Source organism: Sinohyriopsis cumingii, chromosome 15, assembly GCF_028554795.1.
Source record: "Sinohyriopsis cumingii isolate HCF-2022 chromosome 15, ASM2855479v2, whole genome shotgun sequence".
NCBI classification, from domain to species: domain Eukaryota; kingdom Metazoa; phylum Mollusca; class Bivalvia; order Unionida; family Unionidae; genus Sinohyriopsis; species Sinohyriopsis cumingii.
The window spans coordinates 98,105,902-98,124,680 of record NC_142975.1 but is presented as its reverse complement, the minus strand read 5'-3'; the positions used below and the strand labels follow the sequence as shown (position 1 = coordinate 98,124,680).

Here is an 18,779-nt window from a genome sequence, read left to right as displayed (position 1 = left end):
AAAACTAAGAAAATTTTATAATCTAAAAGAGAACCGATGAAAGTTAAAGAGATTAGAGAGAATCGTATTAAGGAGATTAATCATAATTCGGTCCGTATAAACCCAACAAGTCATGACATGTATACAAGAATGTATATTTTGATCCCTCTTAGTGTTTGTTAGTATTTTATCTGTTCTTATTACGTCATCCATATCAACAATATATGCCGTCAATACTGATTAGAAAAGATTAATTATATGATTATCCGTTGCCGCAGCTTTGTTGAAACCTATACTTCTTGCATAGTTGTAAAGCATTGCGTTTCTCCTGGCATCTATATAAGCTGTATACGTCCATACTAGACAACTATTCGCTTTCGTGATAGACGCAAAAGTAGCTGCGACCCAGTACCAAAATGAAGAAATATCTTTTTATCGTGCTACTCTGTACGTTCGTCATACTAGACGCAGGTAAATTAAATATTTTTCTCTAAAACGTCATGTTTTTCTTTTTCTCACATTTTCGTTGTTCATTTTATTTCATTCAACTATTATAAATTGCTTATATTCATTTTGGGTTGGGTAGACTCAGTTTAGATTAGTCCGCAAAAGTCCGATATTTGAGAGTTTCTTAGTAACGTAACTAACGACAGAGCGTTGAATCTCAACAAAAGCGCAATCAGTCGCTATTGAAATGGAAATTCCAAAACTGGACGTAATATAATAATCCAGATTAATTAGCTATTGGAAACATTCTTACCCTTGCAATTAAGGCAAAATTGTTATGGCTGATAACGTTCCATTTGAAAACTTCTAATAACTTAAATGAGTTCTCTGTCGTGTTAAATCATCATGCTGGCTAATGTGAGATATAGTGCAATAAAGGTTTCTCATGTAAGTGCATGTTTTCTTTCAACCAGTAGTCAGACGGAGTATCATCTCTTTTCAGAGAATACATTTCACAAACATGTATGATGAAATGGTATCTTTTTTCTATCCGCGTGTAAGTTAAATCCCTCACTATTTGCAGCAAAAAATGAAAACGTCGTCCATGTTTTCATGTTCAAAATTTATGTTGAACAAAGGCAGAAATTTTGTCACATTCAGAGCAAATATTCCTTTGAGAAACTATATTTGTAAAGAAACATATCTGAAGACAAATATTATTTTTTCGTATCAGATAAACTTTGAATAACAGAGACAGAACCTGTCATGTTTCCTGACGTAACGAAGTTAAACAATCACAAAGCCATTTGAGATTCTTAAACAGTATGTAATCTTATACGTAGCTCCTGAAAGAACTACCATAAATGCAGGAAACATCACCACAACTATGTCGGAAAAGACAACAACCAAGTGGACCAAGTGGACCTATAAGCAATTGCCCTGCATAGATGTATCTCCTTTTCGATGTAAAGATGCTTATAAGAATTATAACGATCTAAAGGCATTCTGCTCTGAAAATGGACCATATTGTTGCAGAACATGCAAAGGTATGTATGTAATGCATTAGTTTATATATATATATATATATATATATATATATATATATATATATATATATATATATATATATATATATATATATATATATATTATAATACACTTATAAGCAGTTAAACATAACAGCCATTTAGTAAACTGCTCTAAACGACAATTACGATACAATTATCCGAATATCATTCTCTATCTCTCTGTCTCTCTGTCTCTCTCTCTCTCTCTCTCTCATGTTGGTATTCACCGAAGGCATATATTCCTTCGAGAAATAGCATTTGCAACATAAAGAACAGATTTGTGGACCAATATTATTTTTTCACGACAGTTATACTTTGACTAAATGACACAAAATATTTAAAAAAATCAATTTCCTTGTAGATGAAACGTTTCGATAATGAAAAAGCCAATTGAAATTCTTCAACATTATATAATCTTATGTGCAGACCTGGATGGAATGCCTAAAAAAATAGGAAAAGACACCACAATTCTGACGACTACGACTCCATCAAAGTCGACCAAACAGGTATCCTCCTGCAGTGACAGCCCTTCGTTTCGATGTAAAGAGGCTTATACGCTTGCTAACAACAAGCTGACGTTCTGTTCTCTATATGGTCAATATTGTTGTGAAACCTGCCAACGTAAGTAATGCACAGACAGAGAGTGTTACAAAATAGTCATTTAGTAAGATTTAATAGCGCACAGGCTTTGCAAAATAAGAGCAATGACAATCATAAGTACCAATGTATTCCTCTCTACTGAATCAGAGCCATGATTTGGCTACAAATAAATATTTGAGTCAATGTAAATGCTGCAATTATCTGAATCCAATTCCCTGTCTCAATCTCTCTTCCTTGTTATGTCGCTTTTCAATAATACTAATAATAATAATAAAAATAATAATAACAACAATAATAATAGCTCTTAAGTTACAAAGGTAGTTGCCACTTAGAATTCGAAAATGTTGTACAGAATCTTGGTATTATCATTATATAATGGTCTAGTTATATGGTAGTCTTATTGCACGCAACATTATTTCATTAATTGCATTATTGATATTCCCGGTTTAAATGTACCTCAGAATAATGATGTTGCTATATTTCCTATAACTTATTTCCATTTCGTTTTCTTCTTCAGAACCGCTGAAATGAGTGGACAAAGGGCATCAAAGTTTATTCATGTTCTACGATTCGCACGTCCTGTTCCTGACGTGAACAATTCTGTCACACTTTTTGCACTTTTAGCTATTTGTCGTTCTCTTCATCAAGTTTCAGGTTGAAGTGAGATATTTTTTTTTACTACGTTCCGAGTGTTGCACCCGCAGATGTATTCTACTCAACCCAGCTGATTAGGTCAAAATAATGTTTCCAAATTAATGGTAAAAAAACGCCAGGTCAGTGTGTTAAATCAAACGTTTGAACCGCACACAAGAAGATTATAAGATATTATTAACCTTGATAGTTCATAGCTAATGGTCTATATTCTATTACGACTGTTTTATTTGTTACGTATATCCTATGTCAACGATATGCGACCTATTTTAATTTGCTATAGATGTAATCACTCGTGTTAATTATTGATCCAACTTGAATAAAATTACCCAACCTGTCAAATAAAGTATTGCCTTATATTTTTAAAGATAACGATTGTTGGAAACTAGGCTCCGATACACCTTTCTCATTGTGATCACTACGAATCTGTACGTTAGTTTGTAATTAGAAAGGTTGAAACATGATCTTACATATGTATCCATCTTGTCACGAAGTTATGTTCTTTAACTCAGTGACATAAAGATTTCATAGCCAGCATGTTTTGAAAACTTCAAAACATAATTTATTTCTCTAGAATATCAAGTGAACATTTAGAAAAGAACTTTCGTATTTGATATAAATACGTAATAGGCCTAAACGTTAAATCACAGGTGCAAATGAAAGAAATATAACTGAATTCTAGCGGCGTTGAAAATAAATTCTGATATTGAATGTGTTGATGTGCCTAAAGTGTTTAATAGCCATATGCTAACAGTATAATCCAAACTGTTCATTATCTGAATTTGTTATAATTCCAAATTTGTGTTTATCTTCAGTAATTCATAATATGTCTAGGTAAAGCTACTCAAATGCAATCCTGGGTACACCACTAAGGCTGTGCTCCAAAAAGGAGTAAGTTTTCAAGTAATCAACTTCATTAAAAACAAAGACACAATAATGTGGCCAGGATGTTGGAAACTGTACTATCTTTGTTGATAGCTACCAGTAGAAAGAAACTCTTATAGAAGCAGAAGGTGAAGAACTAATGCTTACCTGACTTGGTCTTAGGTAAGGGACGAACACAATGTACCATTAGTATGCTAAATGGAGCGTCAAATGAAGAATAGGTTGCAGATGGGTCTTATGTATCTTCTGATTGGGATGTCCTATCACTTGACAAGTATGACAAGATCTGCAGTACAAACATCAATTTGACCAATACATGATCTTACTCAAGATATGTGATCAGCAGGTCCCTAAATGACCAGCCAAAGGAGTTTCATGAGCCAGATTAAGAATTTCCTCTCTGTACAATTTTGGAACTACAATTTCATAACTTACTGACCACTCGTCACCAGCAGGTACCTCAAGAGGTCTCCATTTTCTCGTAAGAATTCCACTTTTAATGAAATAATTGACAGGTACCTCAGTCGATTCAGTTTCACAAAGACCCTTTGAAACAAACAGGATATCTCAAGTGAGTGTCGTTTGTCGAACGGATTAGAATAAAGATAATTAGTAGTTAAAAGAGGATCACTGCGATCAATACTCTTTGACTGGTCTAACAAGGAATGAAAGTGACTTCATCAAATGCCTGACCACCAGTACATGTGTCAGCTACAGGAATACTTTCCTGATCATTATCATTCCCATGAGCTTTCTTTGCCATAGCTCTAGTAACTGCACAACCTGGGTATAAATCAAGTGATTCTTTTTCAAATGGATCTACCTTCGTATCCAAAGAAGGCTTGTCAATTACAAATGGATTAACCACAACCTTATCTCCAGCCAGGGTGTTGCCTACTAATAAATGAATGCCATCAACGGGTAAAACAGAGACTGTTCCGACTGTCACTGGTTCTGAGACTAAGTATGATTACAAATATACACAATGGAGAGGAACATTATCAAAGCCGCACTCTACTCCCTGAATAAGAACACTCTCATTCGAAGAAGACTTCTAAGAAAAAGACAAAGTACATGATAAGAAAAGACTCTGACAGTCTCCTGTGTCCCTTACAATTTTAATATAGATGGGATTGGCAAAATCACCGAGACGTGATATAGAACCCTTCGACATGAAAGGCTTATAAATCTCCATAATAAAATCAGACCGGGGTTTATTAGCCCCAACAAATGTGTTGCTTTCAATACATGACTGCGACCTTGACCTCTTAGAAATAAAAGCATTTGGAATAAGTCTGTTTTACCTCTGGTGCTTATTTTTCAATTTGTAGCAATCAGGAATAACGTGTCCTTTCTTCTTGCAATAGGTACACGTAGGAAAGGACAAGCATATTTGATCAAGCTTATCAGAAGCTTGATTTCTAGAAGTTGTGCCAGTTTGAAATTTAGAAGGGTTTGGATTAGGCTGAAATACCTTTCAACTAAAAGACTGTTTAGTGGAAGATTTGCCTGCAAAAGGAACTGTATGAGCTAAGGAATACTCGTCAGCGGCACGAACATCATTTTCCAAGGTTTCGACCTTATGCTCATCACGATAAGTCTTAATGTCACTCTGGACACAGTTCTAACATTCTTCAAGTAAAACAATTTGTCTGACACTTTCATAATCTTTCCTGGCTAAGCACCATCTATGAAATAACTACTCTTCTCTAGCAAATTCCACTAGAGCTTGTCAAGCTTTCTATAGTTCCGTAATTTAGGTAGATAAACCCCAGTGACTGACACATGATCCTTTAAAATGCATTCACACACTAACTAATAGTCAGAACTCTGCTGTACTGGCAGGGATGCATTGATACCTCGGGCTTTGACAAAACGTGCACACTGTAATAATTGAGTCCAATGTTCAAATTGTCAGCAACGTTTTCAAAATAAGGAAACTCTTTGCCTACATCTTTTTTTCTCTGAAAGGGGGCACTAACCTAATATTTTTACTGAAATCAAAACTTGAATTTGTTTGTGAAGTGGGGACTTGCATTTCACGTGCCAGTTCTATTTCTTTTATTCTAAATTGATATTCCCTCTCTTCATTATCTCTTTGCATTTGCATTTGCATCTTTTTCTCTCCTATTTCTCCGAATGTAACTGCATTTGTTTCTCCCTCTTTCTTGAATCACAGACAATAATATTCCAATTTGATTTCTGTATAAATTGCAATAAGTTTCCTTGTTCAAGAACTAATTTAGAGCACTATTATTTCCACTGAATATGATCACTTTTCGTTCAGATATCATAAAATATTTAGCCCCAAAACTGGCCACAACGTAAAACACTTTAACGTTTCAAGTGTTAAGGCACTAATGTATATTCGTACTGGGGCCTTGAGTGGCCGAATGATCAAGAGCGCTCACCGTTACGGATCACTGCCATCTTACCTCTGCCTACGTAGGATCGAGTCTCAGGTTCGGCCAATGTAATTCTCGTGGAGGTGGAATTGCTGTCATCACAAAGAACTCCATGATAAAACGTCTTAACTACATCACAACATTCAATTTCGACCACGAATCGTTTGAACAAGTCCAAACTACACTCATACTGGAGCAAAGGTCAGTCCAATTTTCTACCTATACCGCCCTCCTCCTAGAAGAAAAAACAGGCTGGCTGAGTCTCTCTTTTTGGATCAGTTTCCGAATCTTCTAGACAATGGAAATTCGATAGGTGGCAACCTGATTATTCTTGGAGATTTCAACTTTCACTTTGCCTGTCCCGGAAACTCAAACACATCAAAACTCATAGATTCCATTAATGTTTTCAACCTCAAACAGTCAGTTAACCAACCCACCCATAAAACATGGTCACATTTTAGACTGGATTCTTCATAGACCTGTTGATAACAGTCTACGGTCCTCCCTGATATCCCATGACCTTGCATCAGATCACCCCTGCATTATATGCCATCTTGACGTATCAGTCCCTAACCCTCTACCTTTATCTGCTACTAGTGCACGACATCCAAGCTAACCTAACAACTCGCTTACCTCCTAACGCAGAACAACTCGATAACTGCCTGCGTTCATTGCTTGACAAACATGTCCCAGCTACCAAGTGGAGAGTATCAATTCAAAAGTGTTCTCCATGGTATAGAAGTGTTAGGGACCAGCTTCGCACTGTTAAAAGAGACCGCCGTAAAGCTGAGAGGCTCTGGCTTTCCACCAGACTCACTATTCATAAGCAAATCTATGAAGGCGCTAAGAAGAATGTCACAAATATAGTCGATGCAGCGAAATCAGTCCACTACACTACTAAGATCATGGAAAGTTCCAGCTGCAAAGAGCTTTTCGAGATTACTAACAAGCTAATGTCAAGGAACAAATCAACACCACTTCCAACTCCCTTCTCTCCAGTCGACCTTCCGGACATGTTTGCAAATTTCTTCCGTGACAAAGCACAAAGAGATAAGCTTGACACCACAATTTCAATTGACTCGTCGTCACCATACATTTGGGATACAGAATTTGAGCGGCAACCATTAGCAGCATTTGAACCTGTCTCTATGGATTTTGTACGTACAATCCTGATGAAGAGTGCACCAAAGTCATGTGAATTTGATCCAATTCCAACATCACTGCTGTTTGAGTGCTTAGATCCAGTATTACCTTCACTAACTGATGTTATTAATACCTCACTCTCATCCGGGGAATTCCCATCATTTTTCAAAACTGCCATTGTAAAGCCTCTGCTGAAGAAATCAACACTAGACCATAACGATTTAAAGAACTACCGCCCAGTTTCGAATCTCCCATTCATATAAAAAATCTTAGAAAAGGTTGTTCTATCCCAGTTTGTATCTCATCTAAATTCAAACAGTCTTTTTAGCAATGTACAATCTGCATATCGCCCTTACCACAGTACTGGAACTACTCTTCTAAATAGACCATAATCGACCATGATAGATTACTTCACCGTCTCCAGCATGTATTTAGCATTCATAATACAGCCTTACTGTGGTTCAAGTCCTACTTGGTCAACAGGACACAAGTTGTATCTGCAAATGGAATACACTCCGGCCCAGTTGATCTATGTTGTGGTGTTCCACAGGGGTCTGTTCTTGGACCTGTTCTCTTCATTCTGTACACTCAGCCACTCTCAAGTGTCATAGATCATCATCTAGTGTCTCACCAATTGTACACTGTACAAATCTAGCCACCCAACTGATGTTGATGCTACCATCCAAGATGTAGAGAGGTGCATTTCTGATGTGAAATCATGGACATGTAACAAGCTGCAGATGAATGATGATAAAACTGAGGCCATTCTGATCACAAAACAAAGACTTTCTCATTCACATCCTTTACCTCAAACAATAAATATCAGCAACACCAACATTAAATTCACACAGTCAGTACGAAAACTAGGTGTTACTCTGGACAGTGCTCTCACACTGCACCAACATGTCATGAACATATGCAAGGCTGCATATCTTGAGCTGAGACGCATCAGCTCAATTCGCAAATATCTTTCAGTTGATGCCACTAAAACACCTGTGTGTTCATTAGTACTTTCAAGACTGGACTATTGTAACTCAATCCTGTCTGTTTCATCTCAATATCTACTCCAGAAACTTCAAAAAGTTCAAAACACAGCTGCTCGGATCATACTTAGAGTACCACGATCAGAGCACACCTCCCCGCTGCTCTGTACCCTATACTGGCTATCCATTCGATCCAGAATCAAACACAATATTTGTTCTCTGTGCTATGTTTCACTGACGGACTCTAGTCCAACATACCTATCCGATCTCACCCATGTATACAATCGTATACTCATTATTCCCACTATGAAAACAAAGTCATATGGACAACGTTCTTTTGCATGAATGAATTGCCCACTGAACTTAGACACAAAGACACAGTGATCACATTCAAGAGGGCTCTCAAAACTCACTTATTTCGACTGCAAGAACAAACTTAAAGATATAATAATGTTTCCTACCTGAAATATTCTCAGCATGTCTTTTTTCATTTTTTAATGCTTTTTTCTAATTGCTTGGTGTTTGTTTTTGTAATAATATTACTATATGTTTTTTATCTTATAGGTGTTGTCTAATGTTGTAAAGCGCTTAGAGCTTCTAAAGATTAGGCGCTATACAATGTCCTCATTATTATTATTATTATTACAACCGGCATCGCTATGGAATAAAATGATTATTAGGATATTTATACGATTGTGGATGTTTTACGGAGCTACGTTTTATTGGTATATCCAAAATATCAAGTCTTACATATCTCCTTTGACCATGAGCACAATAACACCTTTATTTCTGCCATTAATAATACATGTCGCTTTTCAAACCGCAAAATCTGTTTTAATCCATACCTTTGGAAATTAAAATATATGTTGTTAGCCACCATCTTACCTTTCCCTGTAAATCATTAACGATGCGAAATGTTTGCTTACCTGACAAAACTTCAAACAATTAATTGAATAATTGGACAAATTTAAGGAGGCATCGACATTCGGAAAGTATTACTACCACACCAATAAATGAAAAACAAAAATCATGAATGAATGACTTAAGGAGGTCCAAAATCCTGAATAGACATTTATAGATATGTTCCTACAATACATTATGGACGACTAATCAAAAGTAATCACTGTAGGTCCATTTTAACAATTACGTATTTCACGAGCTTAGTTTATGTCACAAATAATTAGACATAATGAATTACCGCTTACCTTTCTTATAAGCATGCGAAATATTTGCGGATTGAAGATCTCATTAAATTTTTTTTTTTTAGCGGAACTGTAACAGATGTTATGTTTGAAAAAAGATTCCAGGAAGGTCTAAAATTATTCCAAAGGGTATGTTCCACTAGGCGTAAAGGAGATTTTATCTTTGCAACGAATAGTGCACCTGCGTTTTATATAAGCGTAAACAATTATAAATTTTTGTCTTTCTTTTCACCTAGTAAATATCGGACATCACGCAATGAAAGAAGAGTTATACAGAATTACGCCTGTACTATAGAGATAAGCTCTCCATGACAAATGATAGTAATTTATGTATGGTTGGAATCAAATATGCCCTTTTCAGTATGGAGAATATAAGTTAAATTGTGGCTGTATATTACATTATACTTTTTCAGTTTTGTTATCGTTTGAATAATATTGTGTTGGTTGAATAGTATTGCCGTTACCGTCAAATCGTTATAATAATACAAATCAATTTGACTGGCTTGATGAGACGTCTCTTGGTAAACCACATATTACTTTTCAGACGGCCAACATTGATCCAGTAACTCCTTCTACCGTCTTATCATGCCAGCTGAACAAGAGTAGTTCCGAATATAATTCGTAATGTCGAAAACGATCGGAATAGCCTCAACAACTTATCTGTTATTTTTATTTCGCTAACAGCCGAACTAAGCAACTGGAAATGTTACAGTGGGATGCAGTTTGCATATTACATGAGCGAATGACCTAAACCACTCGCTTGTACCTAGAACTTCCATGTTACCCATTAAGCGTCGGTTCTATTATCTGGTTCGGCTAATGTTCTTATTTTAGTAAATTTTACAATACCTTCCGGTCGATCTTAGCAACAACAACTTTTCATCTTTCCTACAACATGACTTTTAATCCTCGCCTTTCTAGCAATAAATGCTTTTTGAACTGGATGCATGCTAGATTTTCCTAAATAAACATTATGTTCTGTTCCACGTTTTGCAATCATTATAATCCAGTTTATCAGCCATGTTGTATTCAAAACGTCTAACGATATTATACAGAACATACTTGCAATCATAATAACATAGACAAGGGTTGATTCTGAAATATTGCTGAAGGAGGGATTAAAGTAAGCAAGCGGACTTTATATGGGATTGCTGGAGATAATATAGGATCTAGGGTGGGGAACGTTCCCAATAGCTCATGGATATGACACGTTCCCAGGGCATAATTATGACCATTCAACTAGGAAAACATTGTAGTTTTTCACACACACCGACTACCATATTTGGCCGTTTCTGTTAAAGGAATGGGTATACGATCAATACATATCTGACTTCTAATGCAACAGAGTATGTGTCTCCGGAATTGCAACTGAGTCTCAGTATACATCTTGGATATATATCTACCTCTTCCAAAACATGTTACGCAATAGCGTGACGTTTTTTAAAAACTATGCCGTGTGTACGGGAAGCATTCCAACTCGACAAAAATACTCATTCAATAATACATGCGGGGAAGATATTAATTGAAAACTATTTTTCAATTGGATCTGTGACGGAGACAAAGAGGGATGAGGACAGGAACGGTGAAAGAACTTTGTTCAAACATATATATTAAATCAAGCAATTTAAACAGTTAATTCATAATTTACAACGAAAATTATAAAATTGCACTTTCATGAGACAATATTAATTATGACGAATAAAAGCACTCGTATATTTTAGGTAACTAAGGTTGTCGTCTATCACGTCTTTGACCTATCTATCTACCAATGTATGTATAAGTATGTATGAATGTAGGTAGGTAGGTAAGAAGATGGGTATATATACGGGTAGATGGATGGTGAATAGATGCATTGATACATGCACGGGTGAATGAATAGACCTATGGAAGTATAAAGATAACACTCTTTACTTTTCACATTTACCGTATGTGCCTTAATTAACAGAGTTATTAAACTTATGTTATCAACATGGCATGTATATCAATCCAAGAGATCATAGAAAAACCTGTCAAGCTGACGCACTAAAGCTAACTGTCCATGTTAATATTTAAATGGATGAATATGCCTATTGATACGTAAATTTTGCTCTATAATACACAAGGCAAATTAATAATATATTTTAGTCTTTAAAAGACAACATGTTTAAGCCATTTTTATTCAATGAATATAATCGTACAAATATAGTGTTGCTTAATATTATTCAAACTGAGGTAATGGAATAATCTAAATGGTAATCTTTACAAGGATTAAGAGATCATGGAGAATCGGATTAAGGAGATTAATCATAATTCGGTCCGTAGAAACCCAACATAGCATGACAGATATACCGCAAAGTATAATTTTATCCTATTTAGTGTTCGTTCGTGTTTATCTGCTCTTATTACATCATCCATATCAATACTATATGTCGTCAGTACTAATTATAGAAGATAAATTTTAAGATTATCCCTTATTTTTAAGTAGGTTTACCAATACTTTCTCTTCTTGGAGCCGATGCTTATTTGATATGACTTTTACGCCATATTTTGGTTGCCACTGACATCTATATAAGCTATATATTTTCATAGTATATTAACGATTCGCTTTCGAGACAGGCGCAGGTGTATTTGCGACCCAGTACAAAAATGACGAAATATCTTTTCATCTTGCTACTTTGTACATTCCCAGTACTGGACGCAGGTAAATTATCAATTGTTCTTTCAAATGTCATGTTTTTCTGTTTTAAATTTTTGTTGTTCATTTTCATTCAGTCTCTTATTTTTAATTCCTTTCGTTCATTTTATGTTGGCTAGAGTCAACTTAGATTAGTCAATCATTCCGATGTTTGAGAGTTTATTAGTAACGACATTAGGAAAGAGCTTTGAGTGTGAATAAAAACACAATATAATCGCTATTAAAATCGGTATTCCAATATTGTAAGAAGTATGATACTCCTGATGAATCCGGAAATGGAACGAGTCTCACCTTGATGTTGAAGACAACAAATACGCTGGCTGATAACGATAAATTTGTGCACTGCGAATAAGTCACATGATTGATCTATCGTGTTCCATGAACATGCAGGATATCTGGAAGTGCTACAAATCTCTCTCTCTCTCTCTCTCTCTCTCTCTCTCTTCCATATTATGTTATTATTCACAGAAAGCAAATATTTATTTGAGAAATGATATTTGTAAAGAAACACATTTATATATATTTTATCCAGATGAATTATGGATAAAAATGAACATTTCAGTTTCCTTGTAGTAGAACATTTAGGCAATGAAATGGCCACTTTAAATTCTTAAACAGTGTGTACTCTTATATGAAACCCTTGAAGGAACTACGACACAAGCAATAAACGACACCACAATTATGACGAATGAAACTACCACCCAGTCGACCACAACGCTATCCTCCTGTATAGACAGATCTTCTCTTCTATGTAAAGAGGCTTATAGGCAGTCCAGCAACACTCTGACGTTCTGTTCTAACAATGCTCAAATTTGTTGTGAGACATGCAAAGGTAGGTAATGTGTTAGGATATATATATATATATATATATATATATATATATATATATATATATATATATATATATATATATATATATATATATAGCAGTTATACAAAACAATCATTTAATAAACTGTTATTAAAGAACATGCTTTGTAATAAAGGAGAAATGTCGAACAAATCATAGATCATTAGAGCGATTGTTATCTATTGAAACAGAGTCACGAGTTTGTTACAAATGAATATTTGATAAAATGTAAATGCAACAATTTTCTGAATATCATTCATTATGTTTCACTGTTTTTCTCGCCCTATTCCCCGTTATGTTTCCCGTTATGTTCCCCCTTATGTTCCTCGTTATGTTCCCTGTTATGTTCCCGTCATGTTCCTGTTATGTTCCCGGTCATGTTCCCCGTTATGTTCTTATTCACTTAAAGCAAATACTATTTTTAGAAATAACACATTGTGGTAGCAACGTTAGCAAATCACAAAGCCATTTGACATTGTTAAACATTGTGTAATCCTTTACGCAGCCAATATAGGAACTACAACAAAAGCAGGAGATGCCTCCACAATTCTAACGAATACGACAACGAGCCAGTCGAGTACGTATAAATGTAAGTAATCTTTGAGGATATGTACGTTTGTGCGTTATATATATATATATATATATATATATATATATATATATATATATATATACAGCCAACAAATGTACAGTTTTACAGTCATTTAGTGAGATTTTATAATGCACATGGCTTGTAAACTAAGAGAAAAGCCGATCAAATTGTATAGCATATGTACCGTTGTTTTGCCTGTGATTGAAATAGAGCCACAGTTTCGTTATATATAAATCTTTGAGTTAATGAAAATATATACACATAACTTAATATCATTTCCTCTTTCTGCATTATTTTTATCTTCAAACTGAATAATAATAATAATAATAATAATAACAATACTAATACAAGCACTTAAATTGCAATGATGGTTGCCACTTAGAAATCGAAAACATTGTACACAATCTTGGTATTATTGCTATATGGTATTCTATTTTCTAGTACGCAACATTGTTTCCTTAATTGTATTATTATTATTATTTATATTACATGTGCATTTGTACCTCAGTTCAAAGTTGCTTTTATATTTCTGTTAGCATATTTCCATCTCCTTTCTGTTCTTCAGACCCGCCAAACTGTGTGGATAAGGGCCTCACCGGTTTTCCGTGTTCTGTTATTCGCGCGGCCTATTCCTCGCGGGAACGTTTCTGTCGCCAATTTTCTGCTTTTTGCTGTGTGTCTTGCTCTTAATGCTTCATTATTCATCATGTTTCTGGTTTAGGTGTGATACTACATTGCTGTGTTCCCAGTGCTAATCTCTTCCACCTAATCCAGCTGACTAGGTCAAGATAAATATTCCAAAATTAATGGTAACAACCGCCAGTTAAGAGTGGTAGAAGCGTTGTAAACCACACACAAGATGAATATAAGATTTTAGTAACCTTGATAGTTTTTATTGTAGGGTGCATGTGTTTTTGCAACTGTGATGTATTTTTTGTAATGTTTACATAATCTTGTGTCAATGGCAATGACCTACTTAGATTTGATACAAAGCGTTAACACTCGTGTCAATTATTGATTAAACGTGAATAAAATTAGCCAAATTATCCAATAATGTCTTGCGTTACTTATTAACGATAATGCTTGTTAGAAACCACGCTGATACACGTGTTTCGTTGTGATTACTGCGAATGATGAACGCTAGTTCGTAATTAGAAAGGTTGCTCATAGCCTCATATATGTATGTATATGTCTTGTTACGAACGGTTTACACTGGATGACAGACAAATGCTATAGCCAGAATTTCTTAAAGACTTCAACAAATAGTTTATTTCCTTAGAATATCAAGTGAACTTTTAGAAAAGAACTTACAGTATTCGTGAATTAAATACCTAACATTTCTAAACGTTACATCACAAGTCCGTATGTAAGAAAGATCATTTTGAATTCTAGCGGTTTTCCAGATAAATTCCGATATTGAATGTTTTAGTGTGCATCCAGTCTTGAATGTATACATTTGCCCTTGACATCGATTGCGATGATGTTCTAACAGTATGTGGATCTATCACATCATCATAATCCAACAATTTCATTGTCTGAATTCACAGTAATTCCAAAGAAGTGTTTCCGTCCATTGCATCGTAATTTGACTAAATAAATAAACACAAAAGAAAACCCGAACAAACACTAAGACTGATTTCTCTGCGACTACGTTTTGGATTAATCAACATCATTAAACATCTAAAACACAATAATATAGCCAGGATGCAATACAAATCTCCCTAAAAATATTCAAAGTTGTCAAGACGTTCAGGAATTTCCAAGAAGAAAAAGATTTCCTCGAAAAAGATTTTTAAAAAAAAGCATGTTGATCTACATTAATAATGATCTGAATATTTAATCCCCACTCACATAGTAATGTTAGATATGTATTATATTGTTTTCAGAATACGTATCATTGATCAGACAAAACCTGATCTTGATATTGGACAAGGGAGGCAACAATTTAAACAGGGATGTCGGAGACCTCGATTTTAATAAAAATCAAAATGTACGACTGAGCAATGTGAATAAAGACGGATAATCAAACACTCAAAATGTTTTATATTTCCTAGATCACCAAACTTGTTCTACTATACACGCTAAATTTTAAAACATATGAAGAAATGCGTTTAAAGTCATTCTATGAATGTCTGTCGTACCTCGCAGACGAACACATTTATCCGATTTCATTAAACAGGTGTATTTATTAACAAACGTCATCTTTTTGTACAGCATTTTGGATCAAAGAAGAATTATTGATTTTCCACAATATATCTACTCGCGAAATGTTTCCGCCTAAACACTTTTCCATCCTCTTTCGTGTTTGCAGCACAAAATGATCCGATAGGGAGCTTTCTGTTGTACTGACAATGATGACAGAACAGGCAGCTAAATAACCAAATTAGCTCATCTCTCTTTATAAGTATTAGGTTTTGAAAACGCCATTTTCTCTTACCTCCTACACATCGATTATCATATCCTCTGATATGTGGATATAGTTAATTTTAAGCTGTTTTATGGATTATAAAGGTTCCATTTACTTCTTATTTTTGAGCGTACATGACAGGTTGTGCATTTCTCGTAATGTTTGTATCTGCAGGTATGCCTGTCTGTGAGTGTGTATCCTGCATTACGATTCCAAAAGGACTCGATATAGAACCAAGTTTTGAGTTAGCTCCTACAGAGCAATTGCGAAATCATCCAATCTGGGAACACAGCTCACCTTCGATACAATCTATCAAACTGTTTTTCAGAGTGGTGGTAGAGCATAATTCCGTTTTGAAAACGGATTTATTTTTAATGTATATGTGTGTGTGTTGTTCGTTCGTCGAGTCGACGAGGACCACGCTAGTTATCCAAGTGTTGGAGGGGCAGGTTCTGTTCCGTGCGTGCTCAGGTGGCTGATGAGTCCTATCCTTGCACGGAATGTTCGTTTGCATAAGAGACAAAGGATGAGTCGGACATCTCCAGGAGGGTTGATGGCACGTGCATCCTGGCATGCCTCTTCAGCTCTACAGCTGCTATCTCTAGCAAGATTCGAACAGTTTGGAGCCTTTGTTCACGCAGGGACTGCAGGTGACTCGATCGCTTGCTGTTTGCTCCCAGGAATCAGGGTTTATGTTGAATGATTTCAATGCAGCTTTCAGATTTTCTTTGAAGCATTTTTTCTGACATCCGTGGAATCGATGTCCTTTCTGTACCACGCCATAGAAGAGTCTCTTAGGTCTGACATGCGTTCAACACGTCCCACACAGCGTAGATGGGACTGCATCAGGATGGTGTGGATGCTCGGGCGATTACCTCAGTGTCTGGAACCTTGTCCTGCCACTTGATGTTGGGAATTTTTCTGAGAATTGTGATGTGAAGGTGGTTCAGCTTCCTGTTGGTTTACCGTCCACGTTTCGCCTGCGCAAAGTAGTGTGGGGAGTACAGTTGCTTTGTAGACCTTTCGTTTGGTTTAGATGTTGATGCCTCTTCTTTTCCAGACGTTGCCATACAATATGCCGAATGTTGAGCTGACACTTTCAATGTGGAGGTTCACTTCGTCGTCAATAGTGACGCTCTGTAACTATTTTATGCCATGGTGGGTGAAGCTGTTCACTACGATGAGTTTTTGGCCGTGATGTTGGAACCAACCTAGGGCTGTCCAGAGGCCGGCTAATGCAAGACTTCAGTCTTCTTGGTACTTTTGGTGAGACCAAAGCTTGTGCAGGAGCTGGTGAACTTCTCAACGCTGAGTTGCAGGTCGGCTTCTGAGCCAGCGTTGAGGGCGCAGTTGTCAGAAAATAAGAATTCCATGATGGTGTTGGTTATAACCTTGGTTGTTGCTTGACGCCTTGTGGGGACGAACAGTTCTCCATCTATAGGATACCTTAATCCGACTCCAACATCTCCATCTCATTAGTGAACAGGGCGGTGAACAATAGACCGAACAGTGTTTGTCGCTGTCTTGGCGGTTCCCCTTGCACCTATATGCGAAGATTATGGACGCTTCTTTGAATTCCTGGGGATTGTCTCTTGCTGCCGCATCAGTAAAAACAGTTTAAGTAGCCTTTATGTCAGGGCTATGACCTCTTCCTTGTAGCATTCAGATGGGATGGAGACTGAACCGGGGGCATTGCCACTGGAGAGCAGACGTGTCGATTTATGTGTCTGCAGCAATGTTGGGGCACATCCAGTGCTTCGTTTATGTATAATCTGTGGAGACGACTGTGGGCTTCATCTTTGATGGGTGAAGGGCGATTCAGAACGCTTCGAAAGTGTTCATTTAGGTATGTTTTGTCGTTAAACTTTATGTCTTTTCATAGGCATTACCCTTTAACGTAACATTTCATATTCTAATATTTGCCTATTATAATAACACTCCGTAACAATTCCCAATCTAACATTTGCCTAGTATAATAACACTCCGTAACATTTCCTATTCTAACATTTCCCTATTATGAAAACATTCCGTAACATTTCCTATTCTAACATTTGTCTATTATAATAACACTTCGTAACATTTCCTATTCTAACATTTCCCTATTATGAAAACATTCAATAGTTCAAAATAGCCATCATAACTCTACTGTACCTTCTTTTATTAATTATTCCTTTGATTGTGACGTACAAGACTCACTTTGTTTAGTTTCAAGCCACATCTTCTAGAGAAGGATTTCTATTTTGAATTCATTCTGCTGGAGAATATATATATATATATATATATATATATATATATATATATATATATATATATATATATATGAAAATGATGATAAAAAGTGTTAATAGTTACCTGTTTTATAAGTTAAATTTACATTGTACATTTATCGCGATCCTTTCTTTTTTTCCGTTGAAGTCTCCACTATAATATACAAGGGGCATCATACGAAGAAGTATGTAGTGAGAGAGAAAAACTATATGGGTTGGATGAAAACCATAAAACTGAACTTGCACCAAGCATCCTAAAAGAATATGGTTCATCGTAAATGTATGTCTCCACTTTCCTTGCGATCTATATACAGTGTTCATGGTACATAGATGCAATAGCCTGTCGACGGTATAACTTAAAAGAAAATTAGAGTATTAGTTTTCTTTATTGATATTTTTCTGCATTTGAAAACAAAATGGGGTAGTAAATTATCTCAGTAGATATGAAGCAGGAAAATTGACGAAATTCATATTTAAGTGTGAAAAACAGTCATTAGTTCGAAAAGCGTCAATCATTTGTACACAGTAGTATGTTACAACTCTATGATCACAAACTAAGCAAGAGAAAGGGTTATATATTATGAGCTGAATCCCAAATAATCCTGAAAACGTTAGATAAAAATCCAA

The 18,779-nt window shown here is 35.7% G+C and overlaps 1 protein-coding gene across 1 annotated transcript; it reads left to right on the top strand.

Annotated features, from left to right (window-relative positions):
* Positions 1–311: 311 nt before the first annotated feature.
* Positions 312–3,072, top strand: LOC149782371 (uncharacterized). The gene is made up of 4 exons (XM_089934870.1): positions 312–450; positions 1,269–1,472; positions 1,920–2,114; positions 2,611–3,072. Exons 1-4 carry the CDS (start codon positions 396–398, stop codon positions 2,622–2,624), a joined length of 468 nt encoding a protein of 155 aa, XP_089790996.1. The 5' UTR covers positions 312–395; the 3' UTR covers positions 2,625–3,072.
* Positions 3,073–18,779: the final 15,707 nt, after the last annotated feature.